A 16,987-nucleotide genomic window follows, 5' to 3' on the forward strand; every position below is an offset into this window, starting at 1 on the left:
AGCACCTTGTTACGCAAAGGTATTTGTCTTTCTATCCAGAATAGCCACCGGTCTCCCTAATACTATATGTCGGCCCCCGTCAGAATATGGCACATATACCCGACTGCACAGGGTCAAAAGCCCATGACTATCGGTAGAAAATCTGTCAATCTCACATCTGATCCTCTCTTATTTCCAATTCTCCTTCTTGACCCCCTCAGCCGGAGCCTCCCTGATCAAATCCAGAAGTGGGGAGTCGATGATCATCCTCAAACAGTGTCCTCAGGCAGGAGTACTACCCGCCTTACGGCTCAAAACGTCGATGACCATATTGGCCTTCCCCAGATGATAGATAATATCACAATCATAATCCTTGACTACGTCAAGCCACCTGCGCTGCCTTTTATTCAAATTCGACTGATCCATAAGATATCTCAAACTCTTGTGATCCATGTAGATGGTACATCAGACCCCATTGAGATAATGTCATAAAATCTTGAGGGGAAAAACCACTGTCCCCAACTCCAAATCATGAGTCAGATATCTAACCTCATGAGGTTTCAACTGCCTGGATGCATAAGCAATGACACTACCTTGTTGCATGAGAACTTCCCCTAAACCCGTGATCGACGCATCATAAAATACCAAAAAATCCTCAACACCCTCTGGAAGGTTAAAACTGGGGCCTCACATAACTTCCTCCTCAGAGTCTCAAATGCAGCCTGGTGCTCAGCCCCCTAACAAAAATTTGCACTCTTCTTCATGAGGTGAGTAAGAGGAACAAAAATCTTGGAGAAATCCTGAATAAATATCCGGTAATAACCAGCCAATCCCAGAAATCTTATAATCTCAGATGGGGGTTTCGAGACCTCCCACTGCATCAATGCCTCAATCTTGTCCGGATCGACTAGAATCCTATTTTGATTGACGAGGTATCCCAGAAACTGGACCTCTCATAACCAGAACTCACACTTGGAGAACTTGGCATAAAGCCTCTCTTGTATCAATACTCCAAGTAGCTCTCTATGATGCTCCTCCCTGGTCTTAGAGTAGACCAGGATATCATCAATGAAAATGATAACGGACCGGTCGAGCATTGGACTGCATTCCTGATTCATTAGATCCATGAATGCTACAGATGCGTTAGTTAGCCCAAACGGCATCACCATGAACTCGTAATGATCGTATCAAGTCTGAAACATTGTCTTCTCCATGTCCTCCTCCCTGACTATCATCTAATGGTAACCCAACCTCAAATCAATCTTGGAGAACCAAGATGGGCCCTGTAACGGATCAAAGATATCATCAATCCTAAGGAGTGGGTAACGATTCTTCACTCACAACTTGTTCAGCTCCCGGTAATCTATGCACATACAACGAGACCCATCCTTCTTCTCCACAAACAGAATCGGTGCTCCCTAGGGTTAACTGCTCAGTCAGATAAACTGCTTTCCCAACTGTTCTTGAATCCTATAGGAAAACTCTTGCATCTCTGGTGGTGCAAGGATATATGACGCCTTAATAATCGGGGCCGCACTGGGGATCAGATCGATCCTGAACTCCACCCACCTCACGGGAGGCACACCGGGTAAATCCTCCGGAAATACATATGGAAACTCCTTGACTACCGGCGCATCTGAAACAAAAACTCTCCCCTCATCCCGAGTGTCAACCATATACGTGAGATAACGCAAACACCCATATTGAAGATACTGCCGAGCCCTAGCAGCTGAACAGAAGGCTGAACCAACCTTAATACCCTCGCCATAAATAGTCAGTTCTCCCCCACTTGGGGTTCGAACTACCACCAACTGCCTCTCACAATCGATCAAGGCTCCAAATCTGCTCAACCAATCCATCCTTACAATTACGCACACATCCTCCATAGGGATGGGAATCAATTCAATCAGATAGGGCATCTTGAATATCTCCAAAGTACAATCCCGGAAAACACTCAAAGCAGAAATACCATTCTCATTGGCGATGGAAACCCACAACGGATACTCCAATTCTCCAAGAGTCACGCCAGAATCCATGCTGAAATACTGAGATACAAAGGACCGACTCACACCCGAGTCAAAAAGCACAAGAGCAGGCAAAGAATTCACTAGGTAGGTACATATAATAGTTAAAAGCATAAGCATACATGAAATAATTGAGCATAAAATAAATGAATAAATACTAGTAACAACGTTAGGCGCCGTCCTGGCCTTGCAGCGAGTAAGGGACAGTTGGCCTTCACAAGGCCAACCTAATCACAGTGGTAGCAAATCCTGGTGCTCGACAATGGGGCATGCTGACGATAATACCTAGTAATATGCCCCTCCCTGCCACATTTGTTGCACCCTGTCGCTGATCGGCATGTCCCCTTATGCGTCTTCTCGTACTTTCCACAAGTACGACCCTTCTGACCTCCAGATAGCAAATCATCCGGCTTAAACCACTTTGAAGTCGGCTATGTCTGGATCGGGGTCTGCCTCTTATCTCTCATATGGGTCTCGATCTCAATCTCCCTCCTTCAATCAAAGGACTACAGCTCGGAGAGAGAACTATACCTCTAGGTAGACACAAACTCACGGATCTCCATCTTAAGCATGCTCAAGTTACAAGACATCTGAACCTGCTCCGAAGCAGCATACTCGGGGCAGAAAAGGGATCTCTTCGTGAACATCTTGGTGATCTCCGCCACCGAATTTGTCATTTTCTTCAGCGACAGATACTCCTAAGCCAACCTCTCCCTCTCTACCAGGGGAACATACTGGGCACAAAACATATCAGTAAAGTGCTCCCAAGTCACTGTGGCCTTCTCCGCAGAAGAATAAGCACTGGTCACCAGCTTTCACCAGTCCTTCGCCCCCAAACGAAGAATTTTCAAGGCAAACTTGACATTTTGGTACTCTAGGCACAAGCAGGTGAAGAACAACCCTCCACATCAGATAGCCGCCTCATAGAAAAAATTGGGTCCTTGACCCCGTCGAACTCTGGGGGTTTCGTGTTGCTGAAGTCCCGATACTGAGCCGTCCTTTCCCCTGGACTCCCACAGCAACAATTATTGCGGTGACTACAGTAGCAGCAGCCTCATACATAGCGATGTATCACTCCTCGAAAAGCTCAATCAACACTGTCTTAATATACTTAAATCCCTTCGAGATCTCCTCCCTAATAGCCATGGTCACCTGAGTGGTGATCATCTCAAGAATGTGATCGTTAGTCAATCCTGGCCTCGTCGAGCCGCCAAATCCTGATCCAGAATCTTTAGTGATCGGTATACTAAAAATAAACAAGGAAAACATCATAATAAGATTCATAATCCAAGTACTATATTATCTCAGAACTACTCAACCCTCAGGGTTTGGGAGTTCCTTGATACGCGTACGACTCCTATGCTTCCAGTAGTACGGGCCTATACTACCTTCCACACCAACCGATATTTGTCTCAAGGGATCGTCATGGACCATCCCCCCATAAAGCCCAAACTAGGATACGCATACATACCATACCCAAACTTTGGATAGTGGCTAATCATTCCTTATGATGGCTTCCTGCAAACCATACTCACTCATGAAACTTCCACTAACACTGCAGCCGCTCATGCATGCTAATCATACATAACACTAGATTCGATAGACAGTCGAATACTTGATTCTACCCTAATCCCATAACCAAACAAGTAACATGAAATAAAGCTATATAAAAAATTCTTAGCTTATAAAATCTTAGTTATGTACAACTATGATGCACACACTAAGCAACTACAGTCATAATGTCAGCTCCATATAGCATGACAAGAAATTCTCCTAGGCTATCAGGCATCATAAATATGGCTATTCTATCATGCAATTTGTAAAGATCTCTAGCCTATAAACTAGCATGCAATTCTATCAATACACAAAAGAAGTATGTGTATCTTGGGGAACACTTTCCTTGGCTCTGGCTGATTGTACACATCACATCCTTATTGTTATTCTTTTTAGAGTTACTTTTAAAAAATATTTTGCAGATCCTTAGTTTAAGTCTGGACTCCCACAAGTGTTCATCCAATTCTCTCAAAACATGACACTGATACCAAATTGTAACATCCCGAAAATCATGACAATTTTTCTTTAAAACCATATCAAAATCCATAAATCATACAAATCATTGTTTCCAATAGTCAAAATCATAAATCAAAGTATCCAAAAATCATAGGTCAAGTAAATATCAAGGATGATGTGCATAATCATACCTTTGCCCTTCCCCTTCCTCAGATGTACATGAAACCATAAAGTCAAACTGTAAGCCAAAGCTTAGTGAGCTTCCCTCAAAATACCTCATATAACAGAACACATATATATATATATATATATATATATATATATATATACACACACACACACACATAAACATGCATGTTGGGTCCACATAAACCCAACCGCACTATGTCGACATATGCAGCAGTTAAACATATAATCAGCAAGTACAGATAATCATACAGATCTACCGATGTTACATATCACTATAGCATAGCAACGTTCTATATACCAGGATACATAACACAACCTAGTGGGCCTATATTGGTACCTTCGAACCACAAGTACAGTGAGGAAACTTACCTCAAAGTCCAAAAAATAGTTGCACTGATCACTACTCCAAATACCGGCTCTATAGGTCACCTATACAACAAACAGGGACCAAGCCTCAATCTACTATTCAAATTACTACATTTGACCTAAAGTCAAACTTGGTCAACGGTCAAAGTCAACAGTCAACGGTCAATGGTCAAAATCTCCACTTCTCAGTCACATAGCCAGTCGTCACGTCATGACCTAATAAGACGAAATAGTCGCGAATGATCATTCTCACATCGTGACACCTAAGTGTTCATGTCGTGAGAAATGCTCTGGACAACTTGATATATAAAGCTCTTAATCCTTTCAGACATGCAAAAAAAACTTCCAGAATGTATTATTTACTTCAAAACATCATAAAGATTGTGGATTTTTAGGCATGCATTGCCAATACATGCCTCAAACACAAGCTAGGTCTAAAATGGTGCAAAATAAAGCCAAAATCTCATGAAAAGCTCAAAGTTCTATAAAAAAACTAGATCTATGACCTTAATCCATAAAAGGACCTTGGGGATCCATAAAGTTGGCAACTTTATGGAATCCCAACACTCTCACAATCCATAACATGAAGAAAAACCATGGAAAACCTGGATCTAAGTAGTTGGAATCATAAAGCAATGAAATTTGAATACTCACAAAGGTCTAAAAGGTGAGAAAGGATGATGGTGAGGCTTGCAAGATGAGATGGTGTACCAAAAGCTGTTCCTCTTCTTCTTCTTTGCTAGAAATCACCACAAATGAACTTAAAATCAACTATAGAGGATTAGGGTTTCAAGATGGAGTGTTAGGAGGTGATGGAGACTGAGGGTGGGCTAACCCTAGTCCTCACTTCCTTTAAATACGGGATAAATCCCCCAAAATTAGGGTTTTCCTCGCAATCGGGTCTCACGTCATCAGTTATAATCTCATGCGTGTTTTTGAGAGCTCACTTCACGACCTGACATTCAGCGTTCACGTCGTGACCTATGTCTAAAACCCAAAATTAGATTAATGAATTGACGAAATAATTACTTGAACTGGGGGTTACACAATTGGGTAGTCACTTGCGCATAGAAGAATCTCTTCATGTGCAACAGAATGCCAAAAGTAAGGGAAAGGTTGAATATGGACATCCCTCTATTCATATGGTTTAAGACAAGAAAACAAACTCCAATAACAAAGGGAAAGGCAAGAAACGCAAGTTTGATGGACCCGACAGATCCAATAACAAAAAAGCCACAGAATTGGTCTGTTGGAGATGCCATCGAGTGGGTCATAGGAAGAATGATTGTTGTGTAAAACTAATTGACGGTGCTGGTGGAAGTGGGAAGGGAAATGGAAATGAAAATGGTGGACAAGGGTCGAAAGACCAAAGTCTACTAAAAGGAGGTCATATTTTGACTAACTTTTATAATTTTGTTAAGAATTTTGTTACACCTTATGTTTCTTACATTTCTGAATGTTATTATGTACATGATGATGATTGTGCATAGTGCATCGACTCGGGTGCAGCAACTAGTGTTTTCATGGACTGAAATTGGTTCAAGAAATTGACACCGATGGATGATGGTTTCGTGTTACATATGGGAAACAGGTCGAGGGAACCAATCTATGGAATTGGAGTTGTTAATTTAGAATTTACTTATGGAAAGTTTTTTAAACTATATGATGTAATATTAGTACCTGCTATGTGTAAGAATCTTGTTAGTGGTTCTTCTCATAATTGCCTAGGATTAAACAGGTTATGAATCAGATAGATATATTCTATCTTGATGTGGTGTGTTTATTGGATTTGGATATCTATGTAATCGCATGTTTTGTTTGAATGTAATTAATAAAATAAGTGTTGTTAATTCTGCATTTATGTCATCTTCTTCATCTTCTAAAATTAACGACTCTATGCTTTAGCATAATAGATTGGGTCATGTCAGTTTTAGAAGAAAGCATGAAATGTAAAAAAAGATGGATTAATTCCATGTTTTAATATTAACATTGAAAAGTGTAAAACTTGCATGCTTACTAAAGTAAGAAAACAACCATTTCCAAATGTTAAAAGAAATTTGGGTGTTTTGGAACTAGTTCATAGTGACTTGTGTAATTTCCACTCTATTCCATCATTGGGAAATAAGAAATATGTTGTGACATTCATTGAAAATTGTTATGTGTATTTATTACATGCCAAAGATGAAGCTTTGGAGAAATTTAAAATATACAAAATCAAAGTTGAGTTAAAATTAGGTGTTTCAATAAAATTCCTAAGAACTAATAGGGGAGGAGAATATATTTATTCCATATACTTTCAATCAGTTAGAATCATTCATGAAACAACAACACCTTACACTCCGCAACAGAATGGAATAACGGAGTGCAAAAATCAAGTTCTAAAACAAATGGTGAAGTCGATTCTCTCTTACTCAAGTTTGAGTGAGGGATTTTGGGGAGAGGCTATGTTAACAACCAACTATTTTTAATAGAGTTCCAAATAAAAGAAACAAAATAGGCCCATATGAACTTTGGTTCAAGAAAACTCCAAATCTGCGGTATTTTCGAATTTAGGGTTATAGAATTGTTATTAAGTTGCTTGAACCCAAAAGAATGAACTTAGGTGAATGTGGAATTGATTGCATCTTTATTGGATATGTTGAGCATTCCCAGGCTTATAGGTTCTATGTTACGAAACCTAATGATTTCGTGTCGGTTCACACCGTGATTAAATCGTGTGATGTGATTTTTGATGAAATGAGATTTTCATCAATGGTTAGGCCTAAGGATATGATTTCTAGCACTAGTGACGTGCCAAATTCAAAAAAAACTAGATGGTGTTGTTGAACCGGAAAAACAAGAGATCCGAAGAAGCAAAATAGTTCAAATTGCCAAAGATTTTGGTTCTAACTTTCATGTATATTTAGTGGAAGGATCGAGAGATGAAATTGGCTATCAATATATTTATTGTTATAGCATAGAATATGATCCTAAGACATTTAAAGAGTTATGGAGTCTCAAGATGTTGCTTTCTGGAAGGAAGCAGTTGATGATGAAATATCTTCAACCCTTGAGAGTAACACTTGGGTGTTATCATATTTTCCTCTAGATTCTAAACCACTTGGATGAAAATGGATCTTAAAAAAGAAAATGAAAGTGGATGGAACCATTAATAAGTTTAAAGCTCGATTAGTTATTCAAGGGTTTAGGAAAAAAACACGACATTGACTATTTTGACACTTATGCTCTAGTGACACGAATTTATACCATTAGACTGTTGGTTGCCTTGGCGACTATACACAATATGATTATTCACCAGATGGATGTGAAAACAATTCTTAAATGGTGCACTTGATTAAGAAGTTTAGATGAGACAACCAGAAGGTTTTGTTATGCTCGAAAACGAGCATAAGGTTTGTAAACTTGTGAAATCATTGTATGGGATGAAACAAGTGCCTAAGAAATGACATCAAAAGTTTGATGATGTGATTTTATCAAGTGGTTTTGAATTAAAACAATGTGATAAATGTGTCTATAGTAAGTTTAATGCTATTGGTTCGGGTGTCATTATTTGTGTGTATGTGGATGACATGTTGATCTTTGGTACAAACCAAGATCAAGTAGATGATACCAAGAAATTATTGTCATCTATGTTTTCCATGAAGGACATAGGGGAGGCTGATGTAATCCTTGGGATAAGGATTAAACGGATGAAGAAAGGGATTATTATGACATAATCACATATATTGAGAAAATTCTCAATAAGTTTAACTTTGGTGATTGTTCTCCGGTGGGTACCCCTATGGATCCTAGTATGACATTAATGCCTAATACCGGCAAACCCATTTCACAATGGGAGTACTCAATGGAAAATGGGAGCTTGATGTATGTTATGACAAGCACCAGACCTGATATTGCCTATGTTATGGGAAGATTGAGTAGATATACTAGTAATCCTAGTACTCAACATTGGCATGTAATTCAAAGAGTATTCAAGTATATTAAAGGAATTGATGATGATGGTTTGAGTTACTTGGGATATCCTTCAGTCCTAGAAGGGTATTCAGATGCAAGTTGGATTTCATACTTGGAGGATCATTCCTCAACAAGTGGTTGGGTATTCTAACTTGGGGGAGGAGCCATCTCTTGGGCTTCTAAGAAGCAAACTTGCATTACAAGCTCTACAACGAAATATGAATTTGTTACGTTAGCTGCTGCTGGTAAAGAAGCGGAGTTGTTGAGAAATTTGATTCATGAGATTCCATTATGGCCAAAACCGATTGCACCTATTTCTATCTATTGTAATAGCATGACCACTTTGGCTGAGGCATATAGCCAAGTCTATAATGGCAAGTCTAGACACTTGGGTGTTAGACATAACATGATTAGAGAATTAATCATGAATGGTGTAGTCTCGGTTGAGTTTGTGAGAACGCAACAGAACTAGGCAGCTCATTTGACTAAAAGTCTGGCAAGAGACTTAGTGCACAAGTCTGTTATTGGGATGAGTTTAAAGTCCTTTTAATTCTATAATGGTGATGCACCCAATTCCATTCTAATACAACATTAGAAGTTGAATTCAATGTGGAAAGCTCACACTTGTAGATTGGAACACATAATGAATCATCCCAGGTATGTGTTCGGTACTACAGTAGGTAAGGCTGAAGTTTATCTTCTTAATAATTCATTTTAAAAAGTGTATTGCAGGTCCATGAGATAAATGAATTACCTATGTGATTGTGAAGTGTAGTCGTGCTTCAAAAGGTTATGGACTTGGCCGTTATACAATCATGAGAGAATTATGACACACGGCTTAATAATAGTGTCAGGTTATTTACACGATCCTTGAAGAATCCAATGATTACCTATTTTATTTCTACCCTATTTCTAAAATATACCTTGTATAACTACCCTTGTATGTTGACGTTTGAATGCAAGGATCATTATCACTCTCTCATCCCTTCTACTAATCGTTAGGGTGTGCAAAATATCAAAACAAAACTAAAAACATAAAATAACAATCGAGAGTAATATGTGTAAGTTCTTAGACGATACTCAAAAAATTACAATGTAGAAAGAGTTTCCAAGATGGATAATCTTCATCTTTAAATTTTAGAATAGCGACCATACCTAATTCCTCAGTCTTCTTCATCATCATTAGATCAGAAATCCATAAATTTTTAGCTCATTTATATGTTTAGATGCATTGAATATATCTTTCTCTATTCCGTATATTGAATAAACAATAAACAATATGATTTCCATAGAAACATAACAATAATAAAAATGATAAATATAAAATATTTTTGGGTTTCTAAATAAACAATATGATTTCCATAGAAACATAACAATAATAAAAATGATAAATATAAAATATTTTTGGGTTTCTGATATAATGAATACAATAAAACTCTAAAACGAAACTAAATTGAAAAGTGCAATACTTGGCCCACAACTACACCAAATTTTGACCGTAGCTGTTGTTAGAACACAAAAGATTTTATGGGCCCGGTTCACGTATTCCGGCCTGTCCACGGGTAACTCTACAAATGAACCTGTTCTTGGAGCTTAAGCAGCTTATGTTTGTTAGTTTTGAAGAAAAATAAAGGAACCAATGTTGCTCAAGATCTAGAATAGCAAAAACAAACTTGTAACCGAATAACAATTGCAGAAACTACGTAATTGCAATTTAATTAATGAAAACATATGTTTGATTAGCGTAATCCCGAACAATCTTTCCTAAAAAAAAAATACGAAACAGAATAAAAGTCAAAACAAAAAACAAGTAAGCAAGACTATATATGAACCTTCACATCTAAAACCTACTAATAGAAGATTAAGGCCTTATTTACACTTCCCCAACATTGGGTTGTTGTTCTTCGTTCTCCCCTGACATTTCCTCGAGTGACTTCCCTTTCGATTCTGGTACCAAAAGCGTGCATAAAGTTCCCAAAAAATTGATCACACCCAACACTATCAGCGCGTTCTTCACACCAATTCCCGCGGGATATCCTGCATCAGCCTTCGCCGGATCTTGATTCTGAGCCAGGTACAAGAACCCGAAAGCACCCACGATTGCACCGAGTTTGCCAGATGCAGCTGAGATCCCATGGCAAGTTGACCGCAGCCTCGCCGGAAAGATCTCCGCAGGGATGACGAATGTGGTGGCATTTGGCCCAAAGTTGGCGAAAAAGAAGGTTAACGAGTACATCACCACGAATCCGATGTTGTATCGTGGTTGAATCCAGTGGTTGTAAGGGAATGCCAACGCAAACATGAAGATTGTCATCATTGAGAATCCGAGTAGCTGGATTTTGAAACGTCCCATCTTGTCGATCAAAAAGACTGTGAACCAGTATCCAGGAACAGTGCTGCACAACGCAATTAATGTTTGAGCTCTAGCAATTGTGTAAACTTCGTGAATGGCGTTCATCTTCTTTGCTGCAGGGATCCAACCGATTGCACTGAATATGTCCTTTTGGAATAGATTCTGGCTGTAATACGCAATATCAAGTAAGAACCAGGTGCTTGTTGTTCCGAGCAAAGCCTTCCCGTATCGCCGGAGGAATTCCTTGCTGAAAAGACCAAAACTGTTGTTGGATCCCTCCACCACCTTATCCACCTTATCTTGTTCTGACTTAATCTCCATTTGCAACACTTTCGACATATCCATGGCAGCTTGATTAGCGTTTTTGGCTACCAGGGCGGTATAACGGGCGGTTTCCGGCATCTTCGTTCTCCAGTAATAAGTCAAAATCGCTGGAACGGCTCCGACCATCAGAATAATCCGCCATACGTAATCCGCCTCCGGAACTGTGGACCCAATCGGATCTACCTCATACGACGGAGCTTTGAACTTGGCATCAAAAATCGAAGACAGAATAATAGCAAACACACCGCCGCCTAAGATCCCAAAACCTTGCATTGCAAACACGGCGGCGATAAAACCTCCTCGTGTTTTCTTATTTGAATACTCGGACATGATGGTGGCAGAGAGTGGGTAATCACCACCGATCCCGAATCCAAGCCAGAAACGGAAGAAGCAAAGAGTAGACATTACCATCTTTGGATTACTTCCGAATGACAACCCCGAAGCTATCGAACAGACACACATGAGCATGAGTGTAATGCCATAGACCTTCTTCCTTCCTAGTTTATCACCGAGCCATCCAAAAAAGAGTTGTCCGGCAAGGGTTCCGACTAGGGCAACACCGTTCACGGCAGCAGACACATTCGGAGGTAAGCTTCCGGGCTTCGGAGAGCCTGGAGTATGGTAGTAAATCCGTCCAAGCATCTTCGTCACCAAGGAGATGCAGAAAAGGTCGTAAGCATCCGTGAAAAATCCCATTCCGGCGATTATGATTGCAGTAAAATGGTACCATTGAGTTTTTGCTCCGTCAAGTGCATTAAGAACTTGTAAATTGCCATTTGATGCCATTGTTGAAGAAGGTTTCGATGTTTAGTCTTTCTTTGGCTGCAAGAAATAATACCCATAAATATTTGAGTAAATATAATTAATGCATTGATCAGTTCAAAATAAGAGAAAACAGTTCCAAGATTCATGCAGAACTAACCAATTTGTACTAGCTAGGTTTTAATGCGTGTCGATACAACTTTTTCTTATAACCCAAAGTTTTTTAACAGCAATGATAACCCTAGTTTACCATGTATATCAAAGTTGTCAAGATCGGGATCCTAACGTATGATCGTTTTTGGGTTTGCAAGATCAGGATTGTAAGATCGAGATCGGGATCCTAAGATCCCACAAAATAAATTATAATTATAATTTATAATTTTTAATCATGAAAAATATTTCAAACATTCAATTCTTTGTTCAAAAGTTATAAAAACTTTAAAATATTAGTCATAAGTCACAACAAAAAATGATAAATGGTAAATTGGTAAGGAGTAAAAGACATAAAATGGTAAAAAAATTCATTTTCAAAAAAAAAAAAAAAAAATTTAAGGGAAGGTAGGATCGGATCGGATCTCGATCCTACGATCTTACGATCCTACCTGCGATCCTACCCCATATACGATCCGGATCGTTTTTCATACCTAGGATCGTAGGATCGTAGGATCATACGATCAGGATCGCGATTTTGACAACCATGATGTATATGACATAAATCTTATCAACATAAAAGAACTACAATGAACTCAACAAGATCTAATGTATCATTTACTATCAAAACTCTTTAAAATTAACTTAAAATTTATGAACGAAGATCATATACCTGAATTTACAGCGAATGTCACTAAACCAATGAACAAAGTTTCACCATTATCTAGCTGTTGATAATTGAAGGAATGTAGCGAACTGATGATAACTTATATAGCGAAGGAGTTTGAATGAGGGTAGGATAAGGATTTGTAATTGTGTACCAACAATTTAAATCGCGAAATTAGTTTTGGGTTAGTCGAATTCAAATATATTAAACGTGATATTATCCCAATATCTTAAAATTTTATTATTTAAAAACACAATTTCATAAATATATTGTAAAATATTCAATTAAATCTTTTTTACTGGCCAAACTTTTATTACTCCGTAATTTTCTCTATTTTAATATTTTTTAAGTTTAAATACTTAAGTAATGTTCTAATTGAGAAGTTATTATAGTAGTATAAAGTCTCCGTAAATTTAGATATTGACGAACAGATATTAATGTGGTTTGTTATTATACTAAAAATCTTTAAAATGCGATAGAAACTGACCAATAGATATTAATTTCAAAAACAAATTAAGAGCCTGTTCTACATTTGGAAAAAGAAATTAACGCTTTTGAATTCGGAAAATGACTTATGTGGGTAATTAACTAGTGTCTTTTATTCATTTGGTTATTTTCATTTTTTTTTGTATCTGATTTACTATTGAACTTGTTGTACGTGTTTACAAAAACCACTGAAACTGGCTATTGAAGGTTTCTGACTTTCTGGCAATTTCTTATCTCCGGCGACTCTCCGGTCGCCTTCTTCGGTGAGCCTCCGGCAAAAATGAGTTTTTCCGGCGGACTTTTCTCAACTGCCATCCAAGTGACGCCCACCGCCGGTGCTGCTGCTTAGCTTTCTCCACCCTCCCCTCTCTCCCTCATGTCGATTTGCTGCTAGAAAAACGAAGAAGGGACGAGGCAGCAAGCCACCTGCCACCTCCTCCTGCCATCATCGGAACCCACCTGTCACCTCCCTTTTGTCGCCGGTAACCACCATCACCACCTCCTGTTGCTTGCTGCTGCTGTTAGTCAGCCAGCCGAGACCCAATGATCCGTCGAAAAACTCATTTTTGTCAGAGGCTCACCGGAGAAGACGACCGGAGAGTCGCCAGAGATAAGAAATTGTCAGAAACCTTCAATAGCCGATTTCAATGGTTTCTGTGAAAACCTACAACAAATTTAATGGTAAATCAGATACAAAAAAAAGTGACCAAATGAATACAAATGCAATAGTTAATTACCCACATAAGTCATTTTCCCTTTGAATTCAAAGCCGAAAATGAATCAATTGTGGATCGTGATCAAGATTAACACTAGGGAGCTTCTTGTTAAAATCAAGAAAAAAAAATTAGTTAGTGTGTGGTGTATGGAATTGGATTATTGGACGAGACATACGATAACAATATTTTTATAAATAACATTTGGGGTGAACGAGAACAATCTGAGATCTTGACAAAGTCAAATGAAACTATTTTATTAAATTGTTTATTTCCACCTAAGATTGGCAAATGTATCATGTCATGTCGTGTCGTTGTAACGTCCCAAAAACCATAGTATAATTTTTTCATTTTCAAAAGACATTTCCATAAAACCTTAAAGTACCCAAATCATTGTTTCAAAAAATAATCATAAAAATCTGAGTATCAAAAACATCTCTCAAATAAAAATAAACAGGGTGATGTGTACGATCACGCATTCGCATTTTCCCGATTCTTTGAAGTACCTGAAACATTTAAATCTACAACTGTAAGTCAAAGCTAAGTGATTTTCCCAAAATACCCCACATAACAATACAGATATAATGCATGCATACATGAGCCTACAATCTGAATGGACCGCCTCGCAAGGCCTACAGTGCACATGGATCGTCCGAATATCTTAGCCTACAACACAAAACAAGACTGCTTTAACCCAACCACAACATGTCGACATATACACATATCAATAACATATAAGCATATGTAATCATAACAAATCTACATGCCTAACAGAGCATAACCACATCCTATGCACAAGGATATACAGATCACTACATCATAACAACATCCTACACACAAGGATACATACTATAGTACAAGCTATATTGAAACTCATCTTGCAGAGCAGATAAACATCACAACTTACAAGAATCTAAGAACTAGTACTATGAGTCACATATACAACAAATAGGCACCGAATTGTAACATCCTAAAAATTACAACATATTTAAACTTTTCAGAACAACCCATTTACTAAAAGAAGTGTTTACAAAATCATTCTTTCCAAAACATTATTTAAAATCAGAGTCTCCCAAGATCCAATCAGCCATAAAACCAAGGATGTGTACGATCACGCCTTTGCCTTGCCACAGTCCTCTGAAGTACCTGAAACAATACTAAAATTGTAAGTCAACGCTTAGTGAGTTCCCCCAAAGTACCAGCACACAATACATATATCATATACAAACAAGCATGTTGGGTCCAATCAGTCATCAGACTGGAATACTCACAGGCCCACAGCCATCGGGCTGGATTACCCCTGGCCCAATCAGTCATCGGATTGGAATGTCAATATACAACAGTTACACTCATTCATCGGACTAGAATACTAGTATACAACAAGTCCACTCAGTCATCGGACTGGAATACCAATATACAACAGGTCCACTCAGTCATCGGACTGAAATACCAATATACAACAAGTCCACTTAGTCATCAGACTGGAATACCAATATACAATAGGTCCACGCAGTCATCAGACTGGAATACCCCTGGTCTGTTGACTCACACACAAAGCAGTAAAGTCTCATCCCAACACAATATGTCAACATATAACAGATAACAAACATATTCAACAGACAAATAATCATGCAGACAGAAATCACAGGTAGTCCTCCAGATCTACCGGTCTATGCATATCAACAGTTATCATATAATCATATAGATCTACCCCAGACTCAACATATCATCAATCAAGGTATAATAGGATAACAATCCAATTGGGACATACTTGGTGCCTTCGACCCATAAGTATAGTGAGGAAACTCACCTCTCAATCTGAACAATAGCTGATGAGGTCCCGACTCTGAATCTCAACTCTAACCGTCACCTATCCATCCAAATGACCAATTCTCAACCATAATCCAAAATACCCATTGGTTAAACTTGGTCAAAATCAGGTAAAAAAAAAACAAAATTACAAAAAGTCAATCGAGTCAACCCAGCTGAGTACGCCCAGCGTACAAGTTGGTTGACCAGGAACAGGCCTATCGACCACGTACGCGCAACGTACGCCTTGTACGCCCAATGTACGCAGTTGGCTGCCAACCCTACTCATTAAGTGCTTAATATTTAAGCCCTTAAGTCCTTTTTCCAAATCCAAGTCTAAAATGATGTCCTTGACCATAAAGTTTCCAACTTTATGGTCTTTCATGGCCATTAAGTTCCCAACACCAAAGATCCTAACCTCTTAATCCATTAAGACAACATAGGCCATGCATGAGAAGAAATTAGTGTCCAATATTACATTTTTATGACTCAAGAGGCTCCAAAACCTCTGAAAGGACAACTCAAATGGATTAGAGTAACCCCTACTCATAATACCAAGCTTATGGGACCAAAAGAACATAAGATCAAGCCCAAAACAATATCTAAGTATAACTTCACCATGTTCAAAACTTTATACCTCCAAGTGATGTCAAATGATGATGTGATTCTGGATCTAAGGTGCTTCACTCCTCCAAGATGGTCTATACTTCCTTCTTTCTTATTCAAAGGCACAAAACACACAACAATAACGCTCGTAGACCTTAAGTTAATTAGTCGTAACAAATATTAGACTAGAACTTAGCAATAATAATGTTAGGTTTCGTCGAAGGAAAAATGATTGTTAGAAGCGAAGCGCTGTCCGAATTTCGAGTCATCACTTTAACAAGTGAACGCATAGTTACTTTCATCTTACATATAGATATGAAGTATTTAATATAAATTACGTGCTATGTGTTTATATTATCTGTACTGGATGAACAAAACATACATGTTCTATTCGATTTAAACTGTATATGTATAAAATTATTGGACGAAGATGGGTAGATGAATGATGAGAGATGAAAGATGGTATAGATGAACATTGGCAGCTATGGGCTTAGTGCCATATAGATGAACATTGGCAGCTGCGCCACAACCTGTAGATGTTTTTTTAACTAAGATGTACTCTAAACATCCTAGCAGATGCGCCTAAAGGATAATA

At 38.4% G+C, this 16,987-nt stretch overlaps 1 protein-coding gene and 1 pseudogene across 1 annotated transcript; both read right to left on the bottom strand.

The window, feature by feature from the left end:
* Positions 1 to 1,415: 1,415 nt before the first annotated feature.
* LOC145114271 (uncharacterized) lies at positions 1,416 to 2,015 on the bottom strand. The gene has a single exon (XM_079050268.1). It carries the CDS (start codon positions 2,013 to 2,015, stop codon positions 1,416 to 1,418), a length of 600 nt encoding a protein of 199 aa, XP_078906394.1.
* An 8,308-nt stretch (positions 2,016 to 10,323) lies between these two features.
* Positions 10,324 to 11,997, bottom strand: LOC145115901 (inorganic phosphate transporter 1-4 pseudogene; annotated as a pseudogene).
* Positions 11,998 to 16,987: the final 4,990 nt, after the last annotated feature.

This window comes from Lactuca virosa, chromosome 5 (genome assembly GCF_052849685.1).
Source record: "Lactuca virosa cultivar CGN04683 chromosome 5, Lactuca_virosa_CGN04683_v6, whole genome shotgun sequence".
NCBI classification, from domain to species: Eukaryota; Viridiplantae; Streptophyta; class Magnoliopsida; order Asterales; family Asteraceae; genus Lactuca; species Lactuca virosa.

Excerpts from the sequence above, each read along its gene's own strand:
- LOC145114271 (XM_079050268.1), bottom strand. The coding sequence starts at position 2,015 with ATGGATTCTGGCGTGACTCTTGGAGAATTGGAGTATCCGTTGTGGGTT.